This window comes from Cyprinus carpio, chromosome B5, assembly GCF_018340385.1.
Source record: "Cyprinus carpio isolate SPL01 chromosome B5, ASM1834038v1, whole genome shotgun sequence".
Lineage (NCBI taxonomy): Eukaryota > Metazoa > Chordata > Actinopteri > Cypriniformes > Cyprinidae > Cyprinus > Cyprinus carpio.
The window spans coordinates 9,132,260-9,159,859 of NC_056601.1; the positions used below are offsets into that span (position 1 = coordinate 9,132,260).

Sequence of the window (27,600 nt, forward strand, 5' to 3'; positions counted from 1 at the left end):
TACGCTAGTCCCGCCTCTATATGAGTAAGTTGTAGCCTGACTGACACCGCGGCCAACCAATGGAATGCATCGAACGTCAATCACAGACCGGTGGAGCTCTGACAAGCATGTTAGTTTGAGCGGGTTGCCACAACAGTCAATGAAAATTCAACTGGCCAGACGGAACCTTCGACTGCAGTAGATGCCGAATGGCAGATACTCCCTGCTCTTCCCTGGGAGGGTGATTTGAATGAGCTGGATGTAAATGACGGTGCGCCACCGCACTGGATGTCTAGATTTGTGTCGGGGCGAGATTCACAGGCGCGCACTAACGTTAACTGGAAACGCTGTTCTTGAGGAGCAGGAACAGAAGATAGCTGCACTAAACTACACCAGTGCTCAGGTTGGGTTTCAAATCAGTGACTTTTTGACAGATATTGCTCAGCGATGTATGCGTTAGAAACACGACATAAGTTAACACATCTTGGTGGACTTAGTCAAGCATCAGTCAGACAAACCATCACTAAAATATGATTTTTATTCCGTAGCTTTTCAGTTTTCAGTGTTTTTGTTTTTTATATAAGGGTGTACGTATATCATTTAATATATGTGTAACGTACATATTTATATATGTGTGTGTAAAATAAGCCTAACAGAGCACATCAAATCCATTCAGCATCTGCTAAAACCACAGTTTTGTCAACTCTGATGGTCATTTTGAGGACAAGAACGTTTTCTGCTCTCTGAACGCAATAAAACCATGTTAACACAATTCTGTCGCCTCTATTACCGTTACACGGTCCAATCTACAGTTTCATCTTTGACAGAGTCCCACAGAGTTGTCGTGTATTACCGCATCCTGATCTGAGAAAGAGAGAGACAGCAGTCGTGTGAGAGGTAAGTCATTATAGATCAGACACAGGCTTGATGCTCTTGAGTAAATGCATTTAGATGTGCTGGATGGCTTAATGGTGTGAAGTGTCACAGAAATGAGCGTTGTTGTTCTTCACACTGTTAACTGATGTAGAACAACAGCGATCAGTCAATCAGTCCCCGTTCCTGGTCAATGAACGGAACGAGCGCTATTACGCAGAGATGCACGCTGCCAAACGCTTTACGTTTAGTTTTCATTCTCACCCTTTGTCTATTGTTTCTTTTAGTCCACCCAGATATTCGATTCTGGGGTGATATTGTGAATGGAGCCCGAGCCAATAAGCATTTCTGTATTATTATTGAATGAAGATGGTTTAAAAATCATTGGCTGTCGCAAGCATTACTGTATGTTCAAGCTGGGTTCTCTCTGTCCTGCAAAAGCACGGGATTGAATTTTGCAGAGCGCTCACGGTCTGATCTTTTTATTGTTAACGACCAGGCTGCATTGGCCGTGCGTGCATAATCTTGCGAATTGTGTAATATTGTATAGGAAGCTTATTATGGCTGTTTTATGAACATGCATTCAACCTCAAATGAGGTCCCATGATAATCGTGCGAGAATAACTGACATCAGATGGCTGGAACCGAGAACAAAAAGAGAGATTTGTTGCAGACAAGCATGTTTTCTCATCATCAGCTTTCACACACATCATCTGTGAAAAGAGCCACCAGGTTGCTTAGCTGAAATGACGTCATGCAGACTGGCTTGTTATGGAAGAATGAGCTCGTGGAAGAACATTTTTTTTTTTTTTTATTTTTTTTTTTTTACTATTGATACATTCAATTCATATATTGAATTACATGAGTATTTTCTTATTTAGTTATTGACAATAATGGGTGTAGTTTATCTCAAAATATTCATTTTATATGAACTCCATCGTCTCAAACTGATTTTAGTTGCCTGTCAATATCAACACGTCTGTGATTCAAGCACCTCAGTTTGTGCTAACATTGAGTAGAACATAGTGAGTCAAATATTTCTTGAAGTCCACATGAAATCAAAATTAACCCTATTTACTTTGCACAACATCCTCAACCACTCCCCACCAACTATCTAGAGAGCCAAGGAGGTGTGATAAAATCAAGCCCCTGCCTCTATTTTTCTCATTCAATATTCTGTTTCACTTAGAAATATAATAATTACTGAAGTCGGTCACAACTTGTGGTTCATATGGCAAAAAAATTTCCAGTTAGCTTGTGTTTTTTTTTTTTTTTCCGCCAGTCAAAATGGTTCCAAAATATCAAGCGTTTTGTTTCAACTGGTCTGGAACAGCATACGTGAGTGGAGCAGAGAGATGGTGATTTTCCCTCCCATGCTAAAAACAGGTTTTTCCCACTTCTCACTTCTGTAGGTTTTCCACTTCCCGCTCTGTGCACACTAAAGTTGCATTCCACTTTGCTTTTCACGAGTCTGCCCCCCCACCCCCCCACATTCCACTACATTAAGTGAACAATGCAAGTTTATATGATCTCATATATGTAAACTTCAGGTAGCTCCATGTATACAGACAGAGCAACACTGTGATATCACGCAGATCATGCTTAATAATAAATCAGCTCCATAGTGGATTCCAGGTCATCAAGGGCTTAAGATGTTCCATTTAAACCAAATGCAGGAGTTCCACCAGATGTATGCAACATATGCAATGACGTCAGTGAGATGAAGGGAAGTTAGAGTGGGAAAGTGGGAAAAAAACAAAACAAAGTGGCACTCAGCCTAGTAGTGAGAGAAACCCTGTTCAGAGCGGTCATATAGAGTGAGAGGAAACGCTGATGCTGTCAGCCAATCAAATTTGTGATGCATAAAGCACAATGAAAGTTTTTTTTTCTTTCTTTATTTTTTTTTAGCTAGGGGAAAATTGCAAGCTAGTTTATAAGCATAGCAAAGGCTCTCCCTCCCTCTGTTTGTGTCCTGTGTTGAAAATAGGACACCTGTCCTATTTTCCTCTGCGTTTACTTCTTACCACATTCCTGTGTGGATCAGGATACTGTTAGAGAGACTTGGGCTTTTCAGCCACCAAGTCCACCATGTTTTCATCCCTAACTCACTTTCACTCTCTTTTGAGTGCTGATGTTTCACAGTGACTGTAATCCATTACCATGAGCAGTCATGTAGGCCTTTAGTTAAGTTAGTTGCATTAGTCAGCATATGTGTTTGCGTGAACTCTTTAACTTTGAGACAGATTGCAGATAGTGGCTTTAATTTCATGTGATGACTGATCTTTTGTAGTATTATTTGTTTTTATTTGGACTTTGTATATCCAAGTAGGCTGGTCTTATAATAGTTCATAGTTACTGTCTACTCTTAACATATATTTGGTATATGCCTATATGTCAGTGAAAGTCATTTTCAGTACTATTAATTGAATGTGTTCGGTGATGCAGTGACTGCAAAAAATATATATATTGTAGGATATTGATTTGGCATAGATTTTCATTTGCATGTGTAGGTTAAATACAGGGACATACATACACATACTGCCTCATCCTGCAGATCTTTTGCTGCAGATGCATAGCTCATGCATTTTTATGGAAAGAAAAGATATGTGGGTCAAGCACACATCTCTGTGCAGAAGCCTTTTACCACTGCTGGCTTTATACAAAGAGCATGCATGCGTTACCTTCATGAGACAAGCAGATCTTTCTTATAAATGCCTCGTTTCCACATCCTCTTATCATTAATTCTCTAAAGACCATCTTCCATTCATTCCTAGATTGCATCCATAGGGTCTTAGTGGACCAGTTGTTTGTTTCAGTATAAGATCTCACATCCTCTGGTCTGAGTATTATGGCGGATTCTATTCCGTAGCTCTGTGTTTATGTACATCCTGATCATTTCAATTACCACTTGCTACAACCAGAAAATAGAGCTCATTCAAGCTCTGTGTCAATATTGATCTGGGTATTGATCAATGATAGTTATTTTAATATACTTGCTTGTTCTCAGTGGGTGCCAGTTGTCGTTTGTGTGTTATATGAATGTTGTGTGGCTATTGAGCATCATCTGACCAAGATGAAGGTATATAAACCTGTTTTATTTAGCTTTTAGAATACCTTTGTTAAGTGGAAACTTGGATTTGTGGTTCAAAATTTTCCAAAATGAACACTAGATATCCATTTAATAGTACTCCTAATAAATAATCAATAGAATACTTACAGAATACATTTTGAAATTGTTTTCTGTAATGTAATTTATTTCTGTGATGGTAAAGCAGAATGTTCAGCACCCATTACTGTGTCACATGATCCTTCAGAAATCATTCTAATATGCTGATTTGCTCTCAAGAAACATTTTTTATAATGTTGAATACAATTGTGCTGCTGCTTAATATTCTTGTGGAAACTGAATTATTTTCAGGATTCTTTGATTAATAGGAAGTTCAAAAGAATAGCATTTATTTTAAATAGAAACGTCAATTTAATGCACCCTTGCTGAATAAAAGTATTAATTTCTTTCCAGAAAAATCTTATTGACCCCAAACTTTTGAACTGTAGTGCATGAAAATTAAAATATGACATTTTTCTTTTTCTTAAAAGAACACATTAAGCTCATTTTAATCTACTCAAATCAAGTTAATTTAGGCCTAACTAGTTTGTATTGATTTATAAAAACACATAAAGATCAACCTTTATGTTAAAAATATTTAATTAACTACAAATCAAGTTATAAAATTAATTTAATACATTGTATCAATACAGTTAATATTTTCGTATTTTACTATCAAAACATTTTCATAATTTTGATAAAATAACTTTTAAGAACTTCCATAAGCTTATAAATTTTAATATTAAACAAGAATAAAAATTTTGTCTTGAAAAATGGATTGTCTTGTATTTTCTTGTTCTCCTGGCACATGGCAACTGTAGTATCTGTCTGATGCTGAAAAAAAGAGGATGTATTCAACTGAGAATCACTGCAGACTTGAATGAATGGTAGCCTCTTTTTAAAAAAAAAACAAATGTGTACAACAGACAGCTTTTTCATTCAACAAATTTCTATTTGGTATGCAGAGACTGTGTAGCAGCAAATAACCACTGTGACACACTGAATGTGCTTCCTTAATACAAACATGTTTAAAAGTTAGACATGATGTTAGGTGAATAATACAGAGAAGATGTACACATTCTTGTAACATCTTTGTGCACAGTGTGTTCTTTTATTAAGCATCTCACATTCCTGTGATCTATGTATGTGACACTAAATATTTTTATTAGAGTTATTCTATTTTATGTATCAACTAATGAGAAATGCTTGTTCATAATTGACCGTTTACATTATTTGGACTGTGGTGGAGTCAAGGAGGATTATAATACCTTTAGAAAACTGGGGAAAGCTTAGGAGCCCTGAAAGTATCCTAATAGATCTACAGAGAATTATCTGAGCTAATATAGTAAAATAATAGCAGTAGGTGGCATATATGCCTACAAAAGAAACATTGTTTTGTTAAAATACACTGCTGATTTTAAAAGGCCACAGTGTTTTTTAGAACCAGATGGTGTTGTTACCAGCATGAGGTAACAGGGGTTTGGTAACAAGCTAAACCTTGACCATTTGGGTAGAGTCAGCCTTTCCCCCCCATTTGTACACTAAACCAAATTCAGCATCTCAACATGGGTGCTTTACAAATTTGAGCTAGCTTCCATTGCAATCTTGTTCTTTTTTTGATAGAGTTTGCACTATATTGTCCAACCCTAGATAAATAATGGGTTGTTACTGTGATAATAAATAAATTATTAATTGTTTAATTTAGGACATTATGCTTTTGGTGAAATATTCTCTGAATCTGCTGACCGCATTTTTAAGGTGGGCTGAAATAGTCCATACGTGCACCATGGTGAGCCATCTGGAGGCTGAGCAGGGGTGATGGACATGCTCAGGTCTTTTCCATTCAGGCCACCTTGGACTGACAGCTGAATGTTTGTCTTGCTACCCACTGGGTCTGACCACATGCGCGCACACATACACACACACACAAGCTGACATTGTACACCGTTTCAGGCAATAAATGATGTTTCTCCCTGCAGTGGCTTCCAATGTCAGCACAATACATCATACATTACTTGCTCCTATTGGTGAGAATAGGCCTTCAACATACCAAATTTCCATTTATTCTCACAGATGTGGAGTTAGAGCTTTCATCCATGATGCTTCATTCAAAATCATTGGTAAAGTTGAATTCTTGACTTCACTGAGTCAAGGCTATTCAAGTTTCTTAACAGTTTAGCTTCTTGTTTTTTTTTCTTTTCACAAAGCTTACTTAAATTCATGCCTTACATATGGATATTAATTAACGTTCATCCTCTTGTGTGGATTTTTCCCCCATTCTGTCCTCAGCTAGTCCGATTTAACATCTGATCCGAGCAGTAAGCACTGCACATTCAGCCTTAGGCGTGTGTTTGTCACACTCCCGCTTTCTTACTTTCCTCTGTGCCTTTGACGTCCCTTGCTCCCTTTTCCCCCAATCCATGGCCTCAGACACACACCCACAGAGCGCCCAGTTCCTCTTGGTGTAGCCTGAAGAGGTGCACATGCCCTCTCTATGACACATCTACACCACACGATTTCATCTCCTGCCACCACAGAGAGGACATGTGTGGTGTTGTTTGGTTTGGTTGACACCATATAGTCTCACACAAACACACAAGCTCAGCCATATTCACAAAATACTTAATGGGTAAATACACAAATGGAAAGAGAAGTTAATTATTATTTTTCTTGTTGGTTAATGTGGAAACATGCAGATTAATTGGCCCCCTGTAAAAGCCGACCTTCTTCTTTCTGCACAAAGCAGACTTTATGCTCTCTTTATAGTCCATTTAAGCTTTGAGCTTATTTCTGAACAGGAAAGGCCTCTGAGATAACCTATTCTTCAGCCAGAAAAGATCAGTGGGTGATGGCATATGTAGCAGGCAGTTGGCAGGACCTGAACCTCCCCTGTCCTTTAGCGGTAGTTTATTTATTTATAGTGGAAAGTAAACAAAATGAAGACTTAAAGTTGGCATGAAATTAAAATTGACCTTACGTTTTATACGTTCTTGGTCTTCAGATCATTTTAAATGCTATAAGGGAATTTATGTGTAGTAAGAAAAATGGCTATTCATTTTAAGGTTTAAGATTACATTTAACAGTGCTATTAAATTATTAGCGTTTAAAGATTAACTTAACACCATGTTCTAACCAGACACAATGTGATAAGATTCCAGCAACACAATTGCTTCCTTTTCACACCAGATGCATTCATAAATACAAGAATCAATCACAAATCACAGCCAATCAGGAGAATGTGTGGACAGACTCTTTCTGCAATTTAAATCATTGAATTAAATGATTTTAACATTATTTAAAATGCACACTCAGTGGCTGTTGCAGTGTTTGCATATTTGGAATATGCTTATTTGTTTACACGAAGTTCCCAGTTTGAAAGCTATTATATCTTTGAATTTTTTAAAAGCTAAGGTTAATTATTAGTCATTTGCTTTCAAATGCCATCAGTATCTGAGCTGTGATGTTGCAGAAATAGAAATCATTGAACATGTTGTAACATGGGAGAGAGTTTTTAATGGCATCTTGCAGCGTCACTGGTTTGGGCACAGTGTTAAGTGAGTGTAAAATAAATGCAAATGTAATCTAAATAGAGGAAATGGGTGTAAACAATTACATATCCAATATCAACTGGTACAGATAAATTGAAAAATATCTAATAACGGTCAATAGCTGATATGGTACCAATATATTGTGCATCCCCATTTTAAACCTGAAGATGTAAACAGTATTTTTTGTAGCTAAATGTTACAGTTGCGTGTTTACATTTAGAATAAGTATCCAGTGATATCCAAGATAATCAACTAATGCAGTGGTTCTCAATCCTGGTCCTGGAGAACCCCCAACACTGCATATTTTTGATGTCTCTCTTATCTGACACACATTTAAGGTTTTGGAGTCTACTGATGAGCTGTTGAGCGTTGTGCGGTGTTGGGGGTCTCCTAGACTAAGATTGGAAACCACTGGACTAATGAAAGATAAAAATGACTTCCAGCTTAATATATCTTGGTTTATTCATATCCATGAGGTTCATAGATTGATTAATTGATTATTTCAAAGGCTTAAGTGAAACTTTTATTTCAACTCAGATGCAAGTTCGTCAGAGTGTGTCAGTTGGTTTGGAGGTGGAATTAGTCAATTTTCAGAGCTGATTCAACATCTGCCCACGGCACTGATGCAGATTCTTATACCCACAATATGTCAGTTCAGACTTCTGTGGTGCACATTTAACTGTGATTCATAAAACTTGCTTCCGCCACTAACGCCTGCTTCAACAGCGTGCTTGGGCTAACGACTCGCTTTTGCATAACTCTGCCGACAGTCTGTTTTGAATTCACTTTTTTGTTTTGTTTGCAGCAGCTGCCATGACAGGGGTGGGGGCAGAGGATGACATCCCTCTCTGTGAGAGAAAAACTGTCACTGACTTCTGCTATCTCCTGGACAAGTCCAAACAGCTTTTCAATGGCTTAAGGTCAGTCTCTTCTCAGCGTCTGAGCATTTTGCTGTTTATTTGTGGTCTTGTTTGCCTTCCAGATTGCTGTCTGGGTTCAATCCTGCAGTGACCTGATGTACACTTACTCTCAGCTCAACCTCTTTCTTTCTTTCTTTCTTGCTATCATTTGTTCATTCTTTTTTCATTCTTGCTTTTGTTTTAATTTTCTTTCTTCTGTTTTTGCTTATGCATTTTTCAGTTGTCTCTGTTGTTTTAATTCCTTCATTTTTTTTTCTCCTTCATTCTTTCTTTCATTTGTCTTTTTCTTTGTTCGTTTATTCATTTGTGGTTGCATATGACCCATGAGGAGTTCATTTGAATACCGAAGTCAAGTTTTCTATTCTCGCAATGCCCATAAATCACGCCTTTAACCATAGTGACAGTGACTAATGTTATTATCAAATATGGTGACTTACGTAACACTGGAATGTCTTATCACAGTTGAGACAACGTTATTTAATAACCAAGTCTAGTCGAGGCGGCCAAATCTTAATTAACCGACAGCAGCTTCAAATGCTTTTTAAATTTATGACAGCATTGAGCACAACGCTTGGGCTGCTTTCAGACCACGAAACTAATGGGAGTACCAGCGACAGAATCTAAAACCTTTGGATGACATAAAGCTCATATTGCCTTCACTGTGAGTTACTGGAATCTCATATTAACAAAAACGTGAATGGCCCTCGTATTTTAAGATGTGAAAGAGGATGTCCCCAACCCAGTTCACATAGTACAGGTCTACGGAGTCGAGAAAATATAAAGAGGTAATTTTGTTGTTCCAAACTTGCATTACTGTATTTCTAATATGGAATGTGAAGCTAATGTCTTTTTGTCCATGGACTGAAAGTCAGTCGGGTTCAGTGTTGTTTAGACCTTACTGACTTTGAACATGAGGGTGAGTATATATAGACAGGATATTGATTTTGGGTGAACTGTTCCTTTAAAAAAGGCTTTATCTATAAACGAGCAGGTTCTAATGTCTCATCTGTGCTGTGCTTTATGTATGTGTTGATGTTTGCCTGTTCATCCGTAGGGAGCTGAGAGCCCTTTATATTTTCCAGTGTCTGGGTGAAGTGAGCTCAGTTTTACATCTGAATGAATCTTCCACAGGAACGCTCCTCTTCCACCCCCTCATATCTGCCAGCGTTTGTCTCTGCATTACACACACTCTTAAAAAATGAATCACGTCACTCCTTGTTTATCACCATTTCTCAGTGGCCAGTAGGTTGCGTTTGAGTTAATCAGTCATTTTTAGCTAAGACTATTTATAGGACAAGTATGTCAGTAGCTGTGGGCTCTATCTCTCTCTTTTTTAGCCTTCTCTCTTTCTTCCCCCATTCTTTTTTTTCTCTTTTCTTTTCTTCACAATCTGTATTCCTTCCCTCCTCTCTTATCTCTGTTTCCATGCCCTGTCCTCATGTACAGGGTGTGTGTTTGTTACATTTGTATTGCATAAGCAACTGAGACTGCTACAGTCCAGGAGGTTGTTTCATAGACTAACCCACATGTTCTGACATTCATATATTCATGCAGTAGGTTATTTGCGCATTAAAGAAATTTGTTTCTTAACCTCATCTGTAGAAAAACAGGAACAAACAAAAATTGGCAAAAGATAAGGTAAATCGGGAAAACAAACAGCACTCTTGCTTCTATGATATTGTTAAACTATATCATATGATATAAACACAGGACAAAAACCCATGCAGTGGCATTTTTGTCATCATATCTTGAATATTAGGGAAATAAAACTGCATTCATAAGCTATATCACGTAAAGTCATTGTTCATGTTTGTTAGAAACTGCATGCAGTGTAAGATGGCATACAGGTCTAGGCGGGGCAAAGTGCATTAAAATTTGTTAATTTGAATCCATTCTTTTTCATAACTAATCACACCAAATTAACACAAATCAACAGCACAGAAAAAGATCACCATTTCCTTGCCTTAAGGCTTTTAAATTTGATCTGAAATCTCTCAGAAATTGCTAAGTGATATACATGTCTCTCCAACATTTGGCATATTTTCAGTTTGTGTATCGCGTTGCCAAACAGAATCAACTAATACTAAGAAAAAACCTTATACTTCCACTGACATTTTTCAGCATTAGTACTGTAGCATTAGTCCAAGCATTATGATGCATTTAGTCCTCATTATTTATGCATGAAGGATTTTATATGATGCTCTGTACATATATAAATATGCATGTATATGCATTTATATGTTTTATACCTTAATGATAGCTTGTGTCTACACAAATACAGGACTAGATGCTTGTTATGAGGCCACGCCCCCATGCCCTGTTTCTCCATGCTAATTAGGCTGTCTAACCAGTAGCGGCCTACTTCTGCGTTTGATGCTTAGCAACACCCTGTAGAGTTCAGTAATGAAACAGCTATTATTAATTGGTCTGATTTCCTTACCTAATACTTTCACTACTTGATAGCACTCACTATCTTCTACCTCAAATGTCATCTCCGAAGACATTTACATACCATTTCATATAAACTTTATATTCATCTAAGAATCCTGAAAAAATATATCAAAGTTTTCACAAAATATTAAGCAGCACAACTGTCTTCAACACTGATAATAATAAAAAATGTTTCTTGAGCATCAAATGATCATATTAGAAGGATTTCTGAACATTCATGTGACACTTAATACTGGAGGAACAGCTGCTGAAAAATTAGCTTTGTATCACAGGAATATACAGTATTACATTTTTAAAATATATAACAATACAAAATGTTTATTTTAAACTGTAATAATAATATTTCACAATATTGCTGTTTTTACTTCTTTTGAACCTGAACTATATAGCTATGTTCAATTAAAAAATGTATAGAAAATCAATGTATATTTATAACATTATATATAATTCCTAGAAACGTACAAAGAAGTATATAAGAAAATGTATAACAAATATTTAGATTAAAATATTTTAGATATCTAACATTTTTAGATTTAGGTTTGTTTTAATAAATATGAATATCAATAGAAATACTTACTGCCATATAGTGTTAGTAGACTTTCCTAAACTAACTTTTTTGTTAATGTCAGTTCCAGAATAAATTAAATAGAGTAGCGCAATTATCAAAACATTGGAGTATAAACGGCCTCAGCCATACAGCATGCAGATATAATATTGCCTTGTTACTCGACTACACCACATCTGATCTGACCCCATCTGCACACACCCCATCCTGGCTCCCTCCTTTCCTGCCTCCCCTAATTTACAGGTCTGTCCCTGGGTGTGCTCTGCCAGTGAATCTGTCTTGTGGGTATTAATACTGTCAGAGAGGATGGGAAATTAATGGTGCATGTAGTGAAATTAAAGCCCTGCCTAATGACTGCACCTATCTCCTTCCTGACCTTGTCTCTCGCAGTCCACAAGGGCACCGGGGTGAACCGTAAATCACACAAAACAAAACATCTCTATAACCTTACAGTGTGTGTGTGTGTGTGTGAATGCACATTATCAATGAAAGCTGCGGAAATAAAATGTGCACGTGTTCACGCTACAGCAGATTCTCCATGAATGAAAGGAGGTGTGTCTGTGTTTCGTTGTGTTGCGTGATGTGTGTGCGCATGCATTTTGTGTATTGGCTAACTCAAGGTTATGCCTGGACATGATTTATTTTATAACGTTCATTTTTGGCCCCACTCTTTTCCCTGAATGGCCTGTTACAGGTTCATAAAAGATGCATCATCTACTGTAATGTGTGTGAGAGTGTGTAAATGAGGGCTTTTGCATTTACCTGCTGTATTCCTTCCCCAGTCCCTGCTTCTGTTGTCATAGCAACCCTCTGATAACAATAGGGCCTAGAGGTGTTTTGGGAGGGTTCAGGGGGAAACGGATGGGAAAGGAATAAAGAGTGAGTAGAGGTGGAGGAGGCAAAGGAGCTACTTCAGCTGATTGCCATAGCTCATCAAATTCCTTCACATCATCGGCACTATGACTCACCACAGCCCTGCCCAAACACTCTCACCCACTCGCATTTTTCTGACTCTCTCTGATTGCTCCGTTTTTGCTTTCTTGTACCACCAATGTCTTCACACCATCGCTATGATGATGCTAATTAAGTGCATGACAGCCATGACCGCTTGTATATTTGAAAGGCTCATCTGCTGTTGTCCACATGACGTCCTGCGTTAGGAGTGTCAAGGCAGAAGGGCAGAAATGTAATGATATGCAGGTATCAAGGTTGCGGGACTGGTTTGAACAAACTTGATATTGTAGCTATTAAAACAAACCGGTGATTAAAGCAGTGAGTCACAGGACCTTGATCATATTCACAAAGCAAATTCATTTGCATAGAAGTCTGGTAATAGGGAAAATAACATTTACCTCATATAGTCTCATTTTCAATGCAGTTATAAATGAATAAAAATAAATGATAACATTTCAAGGGACAGTTCTTCCAAAAATGTGTCATTATTTATGCACTCTCATGTTCTTCCAAACCTGCAGAACTTTCTTTTTTCTGTGGAACATAATAGGAGATATTTTGAGAAATGTATCAGTGGTTGTTTTTTTGGCTATACAATGGAAGTCATTGGTCAACAAAACTGTTTGGTTACCAGCATTCTTCAAAATATCTTCAATATCATGTCACATTTATTTTTTTAGCAATTTATTAAGTACATATTGTTTCAAAGCTACGGAAGTTCTAAGCGGCCATGCATTATAATTTTTTTTCTTTTTGTTTTCTCGTTATAACGACTTAATTTTCTCGTTATCTCGACATAACGAAGTTCGTTTTCTCGTTATAACGACTTAATTTTCTCGTTATCTCGACATAACGAAGTTCGTTTTCTCGTTATAACGACTTAATTTTCTCTAATAATTTACAAAACTGCGCCAGCAGGTGGCACTATAGACCTGAATATAACTGATGGGGTGTTGTATACTATCCACTTTACTGTACGCGGACCTTCCTCGTGATCGCTATAATTTGTGCAGTCTTGTTTATTACTGACATTTAATTAATTCATAAATGTTAAATGCTTGAATCAATATGAATATTTTGTGTATTAAGTTCCTGCTAGATGCATGAGTTTCACCAACGCATTCTGTTTCATCAATAACTGCTTATCAAAACCAAGGTTGACATCACTGTATTCTGTTTGCACCAATATATATTATATTTGTGCTTCTTTTAGGCTCATGATTAATTTAAATTTAATTTTAATTTAATGATTAGGTAGTTAATAAGCGGAGATGTTCTGTTTATCTACAGTAGGACGGTATTTAACGATGTAGGCTGATGTGCTTCTTTTCCTTATTACTAATCTTTATTGTTAACCATATTGATGAGAAATGTGATGTATATGTAAAATCCATAGGCTAATTTAATTCAGTTTTGTTCTGTAATGTTGTAATGGTTTTTTTCTACACACACACACATACACTACACGTACACATGAATGCTCTTTTCAAACAGAAGCTTGTAACACACATGATATCTGCCACATAATGACTACTACAAATTACAAATTATATATAATTTTATTTCATATAAAGGGAAAATTAAAAGTGAGTTTAATCCAAGCAGCTCTAATGGCGCGGTGTTGCCATTTAAACATGTTAATTACAAAAACAAAACGTTCGTTGTACTGTCTCTGGAAAAAATCAACAGTGATTGATCAGCCTTTATTTATACAGTACTGTAGACGTTATTATTACCTAGGCGAAGCAAAATTTTCTGAAATATAGGCTACAGTAAGAGCGCCTGCATGGCTGTCCATCAGATGCCTGTCAAAGTTGAGTTCGTTACTATAGCAACAGTAAAACTTTCATGTCGTTATAACGAGAAAACAAACTTTCGTTATGTCGAGATAACGAGAAAATTAAGTCGTTATAACGAGAAAACAAAAAGGAAAAAAAATTATAATGGATGGCCGCTTAGAACTTCCGTACAAAGCAGTTCACCGTAATAAACAAGAAAATAACAGTATTAAGGTTGCAAGGTTCTTCAATTATGAATTGAATATAATTTCAGCTGTAAAATGTTGTAATTATGGTTATTCAGCTATCATTGTGAGGGTCGTGTTTTCAGTTATCCATTCAAATTGTCCTTTTTTGAGACACTCCTTTAAAGTCTGCTTGAAATTACATTTCACCACATCTATTTTTTAAATGCATGTTATTATTAATCTCCAATCTGTAAATCTGCTTAAACCTCACCTCTCTCTTACAATCAGCTCCCAGCTTATATTCAGCCGATCTGCCTCCATCCAACCAACAACCGATGAAAAGAGCAAAATTCCCAGCCAACATTTTCTTAGTTTCACTCAGATGTACGTCACAGTACAGCCATAAAGATCTGTCAATTCTTCAATTAAATTGTGACTTTGTGTCATATGAACAGGATATTTCCAGAGTCACACCTATTTGTAAATTCGTTTTCAATCCCAAATACTGATTGTATGAACACAAACACTTAGAAGTTGTTTGTGATTTTGCTCATAATTTAATGGCTTTAATTCCTAAACCGATAAATTGATGCTTCAGTACCAATGAATGAGGAGAATGCATTATTAAGCTGAATTTGGCTGTGTGTCTGTTGTTTGTTCTCTTACACTCCTGCAGGGATCTGCCTCAATATGGACACAAGCAGTGGCAGTCCTATTTTGGCCGAACATTTGACGTATACACCAAGCTGTGGAAGTTTCAGCAGCAGCACAGGTCAGCCCTCTAGATGGACCTATTTTTGAAACTGAAAGGTCTGTTTTTACCAAAAGCACGAAAAATAAAGCAGGTTCTTTGGCTTAGAACTACATACGACTGAAGTTTTAACATGCTTGATCCAGTGGCGAGGCCAGAATGAGTGGACCTTGGTGAAATAGGTTGGACCTCAGTGCCTTTGGCTTTTGGCTGAAAAAGAAAAAGGCCAAAAATATCACCTGAAAATATATGCCTAAACTGAAAATAAAAATATGACTAGAAAATGTGATGTTAAGCATAGTATATAACAGATAGACTGGCCATAAATCATTGAAAAGGTCTCAACTCGTAGAATACAAGCATACTTGTTTCAAGACATACAAAAATACCAGGTACATGCGAACAGTATAGGCTATGCATGCGACATTTGGACTGCGTTTTGGTTTGTAGCTTCACCAAATATTAGCAAACCACAGAAGATTGATGGCTCTTGCATTTACCATTTGCCATAGAATATCCTAGAAGTGCACAACTGGAAGATCGACACTCATCCACCGGGATCTTTTTAATTCTTCACTAGGGTTGTGCGATATTGACTATGATATCTTGATATTTTCAGGGATTTTATCAATAACAATAATTAGACAGTTATTTTGCTGAGTGTGTTATTGTGCTGGTATCTTAAGGACTACCGTGGACAGCTGACCCCTAAATATTTGTTATTCTTCATATTCTGTGTGGTGATCAGTTCACAGCAGTGATAGAAATTAATCTTTTCCAATAAGTTTAAATTGATTTGTACCTTTTATGGGCATTTTTTTACCTTTATACAGCCATTTTTTTTTTCTAAAAGTGTGCATCACCTTTTGAGTCAAATTTTTACATTTAATCAGTCAATTAGTATAAGTCAATAATAAGACATTTGGGCTGTTTGCAAGCAAATAAAATCAGTATTGACAAAATGTATCTTTGCAATGCAGAAGAAACACAGAAGCTGCATTAGAAGTGGCATTTAGGTGTATTTACACACTGTTTAATGCAGCTCAGAGGGACATGGAATGGAGAAAAAAAACTGCACTCTTTTGATTGACTATATGAAATTATACATGCCCCCATATATTGAATTTTGTGATAATTCTAAATGCATTTTAATAGACTAAATCATGCAGTGAAATAATGCACTCTAAATGCATACATGCACTAGTCTAACCCACTACATCACGAAATGTATGCATGCACTCTGTAGGTGTTTTGTTTGTTTTTTTTTTTTTGCAAAAAAATTACAATATTTATCGCTCACCCCATTCTTTACATAAATATATTGGGTGGACCAGCTGTCACTCTGAGTGCGCCAGTGCCACCCTGGCCCTTATGTAGCCTCGCCACTGGCTTAATCAAACTTCCCTCTGATAGCTCCTCTGCACCAATGATGTCAACATTAATAACAGATGATTTCTTATTTGGTTTTGCGTTACTGGAAAATAGACAAGTCCTGGACAACCGGTATGGTCTCAAGAGGTGGCAGATAGGTGAAGTGGCCTCAAAAATTGGCCAGCTGTATTACCATTACTAGTAAGGAGCTTTTTTTAACATGACTCTTTATTCAGCTTGTTTCAAACCATGTATATTAGATATTTTTTTACACATATTTTTTTTTTTCTTTTTTTAGCCTCCGCACTTCAGAAACAAGCTACCTTAATGAAGCCTTTTCCTTTTATTCGGCCATTCGCCAACGATCATATTACCACCAAGTCAACAAAGAAGACAGGTGAAAAGAAGCTGCTGTAAAATGAACTGTGATGAGCAAAGTTGATACTTTTTTATTATTTAATATGTTCTTGAAATTTCTTTGAAGTAATATACTTATGAGCAAAAGTAAAGATCTCAAAATTTCTGTATGATATGGTCTTCAGTTCATTAATTTTGCCCCGTGTCCTTTGCACAGGCCAGAGCTGGTTGTAAAAAAGCTGAGGTATTATGCTCGCTTTATCGTTGTTTGTCTGTTGCTCAACAAGATGGACCTGGTTAAAGTGTTGGTCAAGGTAAGTCATGGACAGCAGAACAAACAGACCAGTTACACATTTTTATTCCATGGTTCATTATAGATATTCAGTTGAACAGAGGTTCTTGCCAAAAGATCAGTCAGCAGAGACAGTCTGTTGGCCACTTATGCAGTTGAAATTAATACAAAATTCATGCCTCATCAATTTTGGCACCGTTTAAGAAAAATACTCTTATACATTTTGTATTTTTTTAGTGTTATGTTTAGTTTTACAAAGTACTAATCCCTATACTGCCAACAGTACAATGCACTGTTTATGAGAAGAAAAACACAGTAGGGTATATATGGGTGTGTCTGAGACCATCTGTGGTGTCTTTTTCTGCAGGAGCTGTCTGAAGAGATTGAGGACTACACCCAACGCTTCAACACAGAGGACCAGTTAGAGTGGAACCTGGTGCTGCAGGAAGTTGCTGCTTTTGTAGAGGTGAGATTGTAATTTTAAGTCTCTTGCAGTGAATAAAAATGCTTAGTATTGTACAATAAACAACAATATTGTACAAAAGTCACAGTGAAACACCACTGACAGCTCATATTACTTCCATAAAGTGATGACTTGCCAGCTGAAAATGTTTTTTTCTTCTTACTGTTAGAGTATTGTTAGAAACCTAATAATATATAAAATAAAAAACAGTTTTATTTTTACTATTAAAAACTATGAAAGTCATTATACAATAATTGTAATTAAAAGTTAATTCATATAATTCATTTAATATTCAGTATTCAGTTCTTAAAAATACATTTTATAAAGTATTTTCTTACAACTTTTTTTTTAGAGGATACAGACCTTAGTTAAAAAAAATGTTCTATATGAAAGGTGGTTGGGGGGAGGAGCTGGAGCACATGAGGTGAAATTTAGATTTTTGTTCCCATTGTAATAATATACACCAATACATAAATTACACTACTGTTCAGTGTGTTTTTTATGTTTTTGAAAGAAGTCTCTTACGCTCACAGAGGCTGCATTTATTTGTTCAAAAATACAGTTATAACAGTAAGTTACATATTATTAACATTTAAAATTGTGATCAATATTGACAGCAATTGTGCTGTTTTCAGGATTCTTTGATGAAAAGAAAGTTCAAAAGAACAATTTACATGAAATAGGAAACTTATGTGACATAAATGTCTTTACTGTAACACTTTAGTACAGGGACTGATTCTCACTATTAACTAGTTGCTTATTAACATGCCTATTATTAACATATTGGCTGTTTATTAGTACTTACAAATCACATATTCTGCACGACTTTACTGAATGATAGTGTATTGTTAATCAGGTTGATCTTTTACTTTACTGGAGAAGTGAGTCAAATGTGCACACTCAAAAGCACAATATCTCAGATGTTATAAATTGGTCTTTCTACACAACCTTAACAGTTACGTAAAGTACAGATTTAGTACGCTCTGTAAGACTTCTGACACTTGTTAATGACAGATATTAATATTTTCTTGACATTTGCGTCTTTCTTTTGTACTGTTTTTCTATCTGCACAGGCGGATCCTCTTATGATCCTAAATGATGACAATGCTGTGGTGGTCATATCCAATCGGTTGCAGGAGGGAGGCGTGCCCCCTCTTGAACAGGGCATGGTGGTTGGCCAGCTCACTTTGGCAGATGCGCTCATCGTTGGCAACTGTAACAATCAGGTGGGAGTACAGTACAGCAAAACACCTAGCAGGCTGAACAAGTTACATAATATGTCAAATTCAAGCGGTGCTTTCTTATGTAAATGATCAGGCACTTCAAACTTGCCATGTAGGTTATAATAACAAAAGAGTTTTAGTTTTTGTAATGGATGAATTTTATCTGGTTTATAGGTGAAGTTTAGCGAGCTGACCATCGATATGTTTCGTATGCTGCAAGCGCTTGAGAGGGAACCGGTGAACCTGGCTACACAAAGCTCCAAGCCAGGGACACTTGTAAGAGAAGACTCTTACACTCTCCCTGTCACTCTCTATGTTGAGTGTTTCTGAGTATTTCCACCCCTACTCCCTCGCTATTTCAGTACTTCACCTTTTTCAGTGGCTCTCTCACTATTCTTTCTCACTCTGCCTGCTCTCGGTGTCTCTCTATTCCTCTCTCACTCATTTATCTCTCTCATTATAGGAGCCCAATGAAAAGCCGGCCAAGAGAGAGAACCCTCATAAATATCTCCTCTACAAACCAACCTTCAGCCAGCTCTACACTTTCCTGTCTGCCTCCTTCAAGGTTTGGCTGATGTCATTGCAGTTTTTAGCACCTGTCAGTTTATTGTCAATCCATCCTGTCATTTCCGTCCTGATTTGACTCTATATTGAATCAAGAACTTGAAGCTGACACGATGATTAAACTTAAAACAAATGTGCCATATATTCTGAGCTAATGTACTCCTAAATGACAAATTTTACTTTACCCAAACATACTACAGTTTAAAAAAAAGTTTGGGGTCAGCAAGATATTTTTTAAAGAACTTTATACATATATTCATCATAAATGCATTAAATTGATCAGCAAAGACTGTTTGTCTATTTATTTATTGGCTTTTCTTTTGAGCACTATTGTTTTCAACTGATAAGAAATCTTTCATCAGCTCCAAATTTGATATTTGATATCTGAAGGATCATGTGACACTGAAGACTGGAGTAACAACTGCTAAAAATCATCACCGGAATAAATTATATTTGAAAATGTATAGAAATAGAAGACTTACTTATTTCAAATGGTAATAATATTTTACAATATAACTGTTTTTTAGTGTATTTTTGATCAAATAATGCCTTGGTAAGCCTCTTTCAAAATTATTTAAAAATCTTTCCGACCCGAACTTTTGAACAACAATGTAAATAATTAAAATTTCCGGTCTTTCTCTTGAGCAAAAACACACCAAAGATAGCTTGTACTACACAGATTTATCTCCAAACAAATGATCACAGGAATGAGAATGTTCATTTCTCTAAAATGTAAAACTTACAGCAAGACTAAATCCCTGTGGCTATTTAAAAAAGGGAGGAGCCTTTCCATATTCCTTGCCCAAATAGTAGGAAAACACAGTTTTCAGTAGGAAACACATTAACACAGCTCATCAAATGTTTAAAGCCTCAGGATCTCATTATAATTCAAGAGTCAAGGGCAAAGATAAATAAAACTGCTGTTTTTCTGTACAGTTATTGCGTTCTGGTAGTCTATCTGTGTGCTAGTTTGGGTTCTGTTGTCTCGAGTGTACTTCATGTGTGAGTGTGTGTGTAGCAGCATGACATGCTAACGGGGTGTTAGCGTGTTACTATTTGCTCTGCTGTAGCGTAGCACCTCAAGAGTGCGAGGAAAACCCACGCGCACACATGACTCAGATACTTGTGTGCTTTTGCTTTGTAGCAGTTCATTTTTAACTCTCAGACACTCCTATTTTTAGGCTGTTTCCCATCTTGCTTCATGTTTTGTTTAGATAAATAATGACAAGTAATCATCACAGGCACTTATGTGCTTTTTTTTTTTTAACCATTTTCTGTCAGTAGCTGGTCTGTGTTTCTCTATTTGCAAAGATAAATACTACATCTAGTTGCCGCGTAGCACTTAGAGTGCCACTGAACTTAATAATTAGCTTGCTGTGACACTGCTTTACCATTTGTATCATTGTGAACGTTCTGATTAAATTAAACAATTTAATGGATTCATTTTTCTGTTCTAGTCATTGAAACTTTGCTTTTCTTTCACTGATTCTTTTATTGCTAGGAACTGCCAGCCAACAGTGTCCTGCTGGTGTATCTCTCTGCCACTGGAGTGTTTCCTGCTGGACGCTCAGAGTGTGAAGGTACGCTGAGGTGTTTTAGCACAGTTGTTCTGACACCGGATGATCTGGAATATTGTTCTCTTTATATTTACATAAATATCTACTTATTACAAGCACTCTTGAAAAGCTGGTCAACCAATCAAATTAGGCGATTCCAAAATTTGTGTCATATCATGTATGATGTTTCTAACAAACTGCCATGTTCAAAATCTAGTGCTATCAAATCGATTAATCACGATTAATATAGACACACACACACACACACACACACACACACACACACACACACACACACACACACATTATGAAAATAAACCTTTATTTTGGATGTGATTAATCGTGATTAATCGATTTGACAGCACTAGATTGTAAACACAAGTATTCTTTGATGAATAGAAAGTTCAGAAGAACATTTTTGTTTTATGCATCCTTGCTAAATAAAGCATTTTCTTTAAAAGTCCTTTAAAATCTTTCTGACCCCAACTTTTTTAAATGGTAGTGTTGTAAACGAGCAAACAGAAATTGATCCACCCAGAAAGTTTTAGGCTCCCATGATGCTTCATTTTGATGAGTGATCCAAACAGGAAGGAGTCAAATCTGTCCCATCGATATTATTTAACATCACCACTTCTTTATGTACAGGACCTTATGATTTTGGAGGTGTCCTGACCAATACTAATCGAGATGTGGTAAACGGTGAGATGGTGCAGAAGAGAAACCAGGCACAAAAAGAGATGCACTGGTGAGCCTTCATTGACATCCATTCTGTGCTAGTCTACTAGAAACTAAAATGTGCTTACTACATGTTTGAGACACTGAGGTGTTATTTTAACACGCATGTATGCGCAAATGTGTGTTTTTCAGCCTCCACCCAGGAGACCTTTTCCCCTTCACCAGGAAACCTCTGTTTATCATTGTCGACTCATCCAACAGCACAGCTTATAAGGTGAGACATCAACTCTCCGTCTCCCTTTCCTTGTCACTCTCACGTTTCTTCCATCATTGCAGCATTCTGTGACATCATGAGGCAATTTATTATTCAAGAGCAGCCATGTGGTTGCTCTATAAATAAGACTATCTGACTTCTGGACTAGAATAAACATGAGAATAGTTAGCAGAAATAGACCTTGTAGTAGGGACACAGTTGTAGTTTTTTCTTTTTTTCTCATAGATGGATCACTCTTTGTTTTTTTGTTTTCCCTCCTCTGCTGATTTTCTTTATTTGGCTGCATATTTCAGTAATGGAGCGCCCCCTTGTGTACATTTTGTAACAAATTCACATTTTGTACTAGAAGAGCAAATTTACTATTAAAAATGATTTTTCATGTGACTCTAGCTTGTTGACTTCTTCCTGTCTTTCTACAGAATTTCTCCAATCTGTTTGGCCAGCCACTTGTTTGCCTGCTTTCTCCAACAGTGTATCCGAAGAGCATGCAAGGTCTGCTTTTTTGTTGTTTTTGTTGTTAGAAGACTGGAAACATTTTTAATATTTGCTTAACATTTTTTTTTTCTTTTCGTTGAAGTAGAAAAGTCCATCATTTATATACTGAGTATCTATTGTATTTTCTTCTTTACTCACTCACAGACCAGTGTCAGCGTGGGAGTCTGTTTACTCTTTTCCTTTACAACCCCCTCATGGGCTTCCTGTCTGTGTGTGGACTGAGCAGCATGCGCTATGGATTGTGGGAAAAGGCCCAGGAACTCCTACGGAAGGTTTTCCATGACATTAGCCAGATGATCACGAGTTCCCGAGTTGTAGGTAATGCCAATATGTGCCATTTTTTAACGCTTCCATTAGTTTTTACATATCAATGACATGTTGGACCAAGCAACAGACAGATATTTCATGAGATTCAGATATTTTCCTGTTGACTGTCTTCCAGATCAGGCCTATCTGCAATTTTACGGCGATGAATTTCTGCGTCTACTCATGATCCGTTTTGTGTTCTGCTGCACCACACTCCGATTACACAAGCATTTCCGGGTGAGACTGAACTGAATAAATAAATATTATGTTAATATAATAAAAACATTAGTGTGATTAGTAATGATCTGTGAAATAATAGTCATATATGTCTCATGAACCAGAATAAATGACTATTAAATAATAAATAAATATTAAATATATTTTTTTGAATATGAGGTAATGCAGCTCTTAAAAGTTCTCGTAAACAGACTGATTCCATTTATTTGTTGGCAGCTATTCTCAAAATTGAGAAACCAGGAAATCGACTTCTACTGAGATCCATTTGACTAATATCTTGCTTTTTATATCCATCATCCCTTTTTTTTCTTGCTACCTTATTTTTTTATGGACAAAAAATTGTGGTGCATACTGATCAACAGCCATTTGTATCCAGTGTTTTTAGTGTTATCTAAATCTACAACTATTTCTACAATGTTTTCATTAATGAAGCTAAAATAAAATCAAATATAAATATTAGATGAGAAACTTAAAACAACTTAAAATTTTTAAATGTTGGCTTGACTTTAAAGAGATGGTTCAACCAAAAATGAAAATTACTCACCCTCATGTCGTTCCAAACCTGTAAGACATTCGTTCATCTTCAGAACACAAATTAAGATATTTTTGATGAATTCCGAGAGCTCTCTGACCCTCCCATAGACAGCAAAGATCCTAACATGATCAAGGTCCAGAAACGTAGTAAGGACATCATTAAAATAGTCCATGTGACATCAGTGGTTCAACCGTAATTTTACAAAGCTACGAGAATACTTTTTGTGAGCAAAGAAAATACGTAATAGCCACATACGTAAACAATGTGTGCAACATATGTACGCAAAAACATTGTTTACATTCAGATCAAAGTGAAAACAACGTATCCATGTACAGTGCTGCTGAAACAGAACAGCATACGTTGTTTACTTATGTGATACTTTTCAAAATGCCGCCAGGGTGATGCGGAGGAGACGAATTGTTGAATAAAGTCATTATTTTTTTATTTCTTTGCACACAAAAAGTATTCTCGTAGCTTTGTAAAATTAGGGTTGAACCGCTGCGGAACACTTTTTCTGTTCCGTAGATTAACGAAGGTCTTAGGGGTGTGGAATGATATGAGGGTGAGTAATTAATGACAGCATTGTATTGATAAATATTGTAACAGTATACAGATAATACTAAAATAAAATAAAAATTGTATCCCACAATCAGGCATCTGGTGGAGTATTAGACATACAAAGCTGTATCTATTTCTAAACTGTATATAAGTAGATATAATGCACTGAAAAATGATAATTTAATTAAAATATACATTTTGTTTTGTAGTATTGTGTCTTTTCCAGAGTCACATTGTACAGTATACCTCCTGGTGGCACTACATACTTCAGTTTGAGGACCACTGACTGACAGCTGCAAGCACATTTACAAGATTGTCACAAAGCAGCTGGATGAGAATATGTTTCTGTGTGCATGTTACAGGAAGCAAGGAGTTTTCCAGAATCATATCCTCCGCTGCCGAAACAGGAGATGGTGGAGAGCAGCCTTCTACAGAAACATGTGCTGGAGCTGGCAGCCATGTTGGACGTGCAAAACCTCTTCTCTGATGGCATGTTGGATAACTATTGACCACATGGTGGCACCATGCCAACCTGCAGACACACGCACACACACGCTCATGCCCATACACACACAAACAAGTTGTAGGTAGGTTCTTCTGAATAAGCTAGTTGTTTAACCTTATCTCATTAGATCTAGATACGGTAGTTTAATAACTATTCAAGACAAAATATCTCATCTTTGTGGGCAGATATTTAAAATTTGTCAAGTTCACATGTATTTTTAGATTTTAAGGAGCTACACACACCCAGATGCGAAAGAGTTGCTCCCAACATAGAGAAAAGTTTACTACATGCATGTATCGTATGAGTGTATGAGCGCAGGCACATTGGCGTTCAGACCTGTTGAGGGCAGCTATCGCCGTTTCTGAAGGTGATAAGAGAGCACAAGAAGAAAGGAGACTTGGAAACATTTTTTATGTGAATTGGTGTAATTCCAGGGAGATTCTTTCAAAAAGATGAGCCTACGGCTTTGGCAAAACACATTTTGGAGAAGGAAGTTTGTTTTCCTTCTCAACACTTTGCCTCTGCAACGTTTACACAACATTTTTCCATAGGGAGCGTGTTGCATGTTTGCATTTCTTTGCTCCATCTTGCCATTTTTGTTTGTTTTCATTCGTTAAAACGTGTTCGTTTTTCTATCTTGACAAATTCCACAGACTTTTGCCTGGTCTTTCGAAGGAGGCCCTCCACGCTGTGCCTCTTTTTGGTTATTTCGGTCATCAGCTAATTAATTAACGCTACGTGGACACCAGAATCTCCATTTTTATTGAGCGTTGATTATTTTTAGCATGCCTTGGTAGTGTGGTAAGCCCATACTTGCATAGCTGATGTAATAACCTAATGTCTTATTCCATGTGTGCAGTGGACACCAATAGCCAACAGAGTTCTCTTTTATAGTGTCACAGAGACATACAGGCGTACTCCTGTATATAAGTACAAATTTGTGTATATATCTACATATAAATATATGAATAGTTCTATAAGAAGTCAATGTGATGCAGAGAAGTGTGTCTGTCTGGGTTGTTCGTCGTGGCAGATCTGTGAAAAGATGACCCTCTGCATGTGACAGGGGCAGTGTTCTTTTGTCTAATCTGTGAATGGACCATGCCACTGTCTCAACTGCGCACCCTCCCGCTGCTTCACACGAGAGCAGTCAGCTGACATTCCAAGGATCATGGCATAAGAGCGTCCTTCTTTCACAACCCCATCTGTCTCAAAGACAAGTGCACTGCGTCGGTCTAATAAGAAGTGATGTGTTCGGTGTTTCATTTGTTTCATTACGTTCTGATGATAATTATGATGAAAATGGTTACAATAATAGCCTTGCACTTTACTTGCACTATTTAAGTTTGATTCCGATGTTATTTATTGTGCTGTTGGCAAGAGGCATGTCTGATAATTCCGTTATGTCACGCTTGGCAAATAGCTTATCATTTTCTCCGTCTGTGATCTATGTAAGAAAACGCCACACATGGTGACTGATTTTTCAATGTTTTATGACTTTCCCCCCCGAACTGCAGGATTGATCGTGGCCATTCGAATGGGACCAAAAGATTCTTGCATGTGGAGAGCACAATGTCCCATACGATTCTAGTACCCTGTCATCTCTCTGTCTCTGTTTGATATTTTTGCATGTAGCTGCTTCCACTCGCATCTGTTTTTTTTTTTTTAAATAATCCTCTTGTACGAAAAGAGAAAAGTTTGCTAACGAACAAATCACTGCCAAACACAATTAACCTTCCCATGGAATATCCACTGCCCAAATTAAGCAGACAACAGAGTTGTCTGTGCTTTCACAGGCACAAATTTGTTTTACGGCCTAGATTTTTTAAATTTCGCCGTTTTAGTTTGCCAAAAAGAGAAGGGCTGGATGGAGATGAAGAGGGAAACAGATGGTGGATGTCACTGTTTCCTCTCTGTCTAGTTTTCTGACCTTGACTGGTGGACTGTCAAATGTTTTTGCCTTATTTAATTTGTATTGGTATGTGTGTATAACTTTCCAGGAACCTGTAAATTAACCCAGCATGTTCTTGCTGGGACTGTCCCAGTATAGTGCTGTATTCACACAGAATCATTTAGATGAGAGCACAAGGGTGAATACAGACTTTAAGAACTTGAAAATGTGAAATGTACCACAACAGAAACCTACCAACCTAAAATTTAGGGGAAAATGCAATACCCATTTTAACAAAGTGTCTCTTAACAATTGCCCAAATTTCTGTAGTAGATGCATGTTAATTAGCTAATCTGTTAAATGTTGACGCCCCCTGCTCCATTTTAATGCATTAGCGGCCATGATTGGAAGGAACAGAAAGAAAATCAACTGCATTTGTTTTCTATTGTAAACATGGGGCCAGATCTAAGGTGTAGTACGGGTGATTTCAACAAGTTCCTACTGTTGTGGGAGGGAACATTTTCAAAAATGATGTAATGGTCAGAATACTCTTTCTTTATAAGTTAAGGGGTTCTAGAGTTGCTAGTTGAACATACTTGCATTGTCCAGTTGTCATGTGTTTTTATCGCTAAACTGTTTCGTCTTATCTGTTGCCAAATTATATTTGATGTTTGTTGTTAAATGCAGAAAAAAGAATACAGAAAAAAAGTCATGATACCAAAACATGCAAGCTTTTTGTTTTTAAGAATGCTATTTAAGAACATTAAAAGGTTTATGAATGTTTTGTTTAATTTGTGGTGTTCCTTCATCCATTTTATGTTCTAATAGCACTATAACTGATACAGAAATGATTAAGATTGGGGATGCATGATATTTTAGATATTTAAAATATATTTCCATCTTTTAGAATTATTCAGTATTGGACATTTGTTATGTTCATTAGAATATTTTTGCCATCATCTGACGCATTTACTGTAACATTTAAAAACAGTGAAATGCAATTATTATCAAATTTCAGAATTCATTTTTAAATCCAATATTCATTAGTGTTGCGATGCTTATAGCATTTAAATTATTTTAGTTTTTAGTATTTTATTTAGATGAATACTGTATAATATGGAAGCCTGTTTCTGCCACTGAATAAAATCATTAAAAAGTTGATTGCGACTTCTCACAATTCTGACT

At 36.7% G+C, this 27,600-nt stretch overlaps 1 protein-coding gene across 4 annotated transcripts; it reads left to right on the plus strand.

The window, feature by feature from the left end:
* Nucleotides 1-3: 3 nt before the first annotated feature.
* Nucleotides 4-27,206, plus strand: scai (suppressor of cancer cell invasion). 4 transcript variants are annotated; one of them, XM_042724125.1, is made up of 18 exons: nt 4-382; nt 807-876; nt 8,312-8,426; nt 15,039-15,134; nt 16,599-16,685; nt 16,783-16,881; nt 17,059-17,155; nt 17,501-17,599; nt 18,670-18,822; nt 18,994-19,095; nt 19,283-19,384; nt 20,885-20,963; nt 21,585-21,684; nt 21,807-21,888; nt 22,308-22,380; nt 22,528-22,701; nt 22,826-22,926; nt 24,382-27,206. In XM_042724125.1, exons 3-18 carry the CDS (start codon nt 8,320-8,322, stop codon nt 24,526-24,528), a joined length of 1,698 nt encoding a protein of 565 aa, XP_042580059.1. In that variant the 5' UTR covers nt 4-382; nt 807-876; nt 8,312-8,319; the 3' UTR covers nt 24,529-27,206. The 4 variants fall into 4 exon arrangements, with proteins under 4 accessions (XP_042580059.1, XP_042580057.1, XP_042580056.1 ...); XM_042724123.1 differs by lacking the exon at nt 24,382-27,206 and having other exon boundaries at nt 8,315-8,426; nt 18,994-19,134; nt 22,826-23,268; XM_042724122.1 differs by lacking the exon at nt 24,382-27,206 and having other exon boundaries at nt 18,994-19,134; nt 22,826-23,264.
* The last annotated feature ends 394 nt before the right edge of the window (nt 27,207-27,600 follow it).

Excerpts from the sequence above, each read along its gene's own strand:
- scai (XM_042724125.1), top strand. The coding sequence starts at position 8,320 with ATGACAGGGGTGGGGGCAGAGGATGACATCCCTCTCTGTGAGAGAAAA. Across the intron at positions 17,600-18,669 it reads AAGTTGCTGCTTTTGTAGAG|GCGGATCCTCTTATGATCCT; the intron begins GTGAGATTGTAA and ends CTATCTGCACAG. Across the intron at positions 20,964-21,584 it reads TGGACGCTCAGAGTGTGAAG|GACCTTATGATTTTGGAGGT; the intron begins GTACGCTGAGGT and ends CTTTATGTACAG.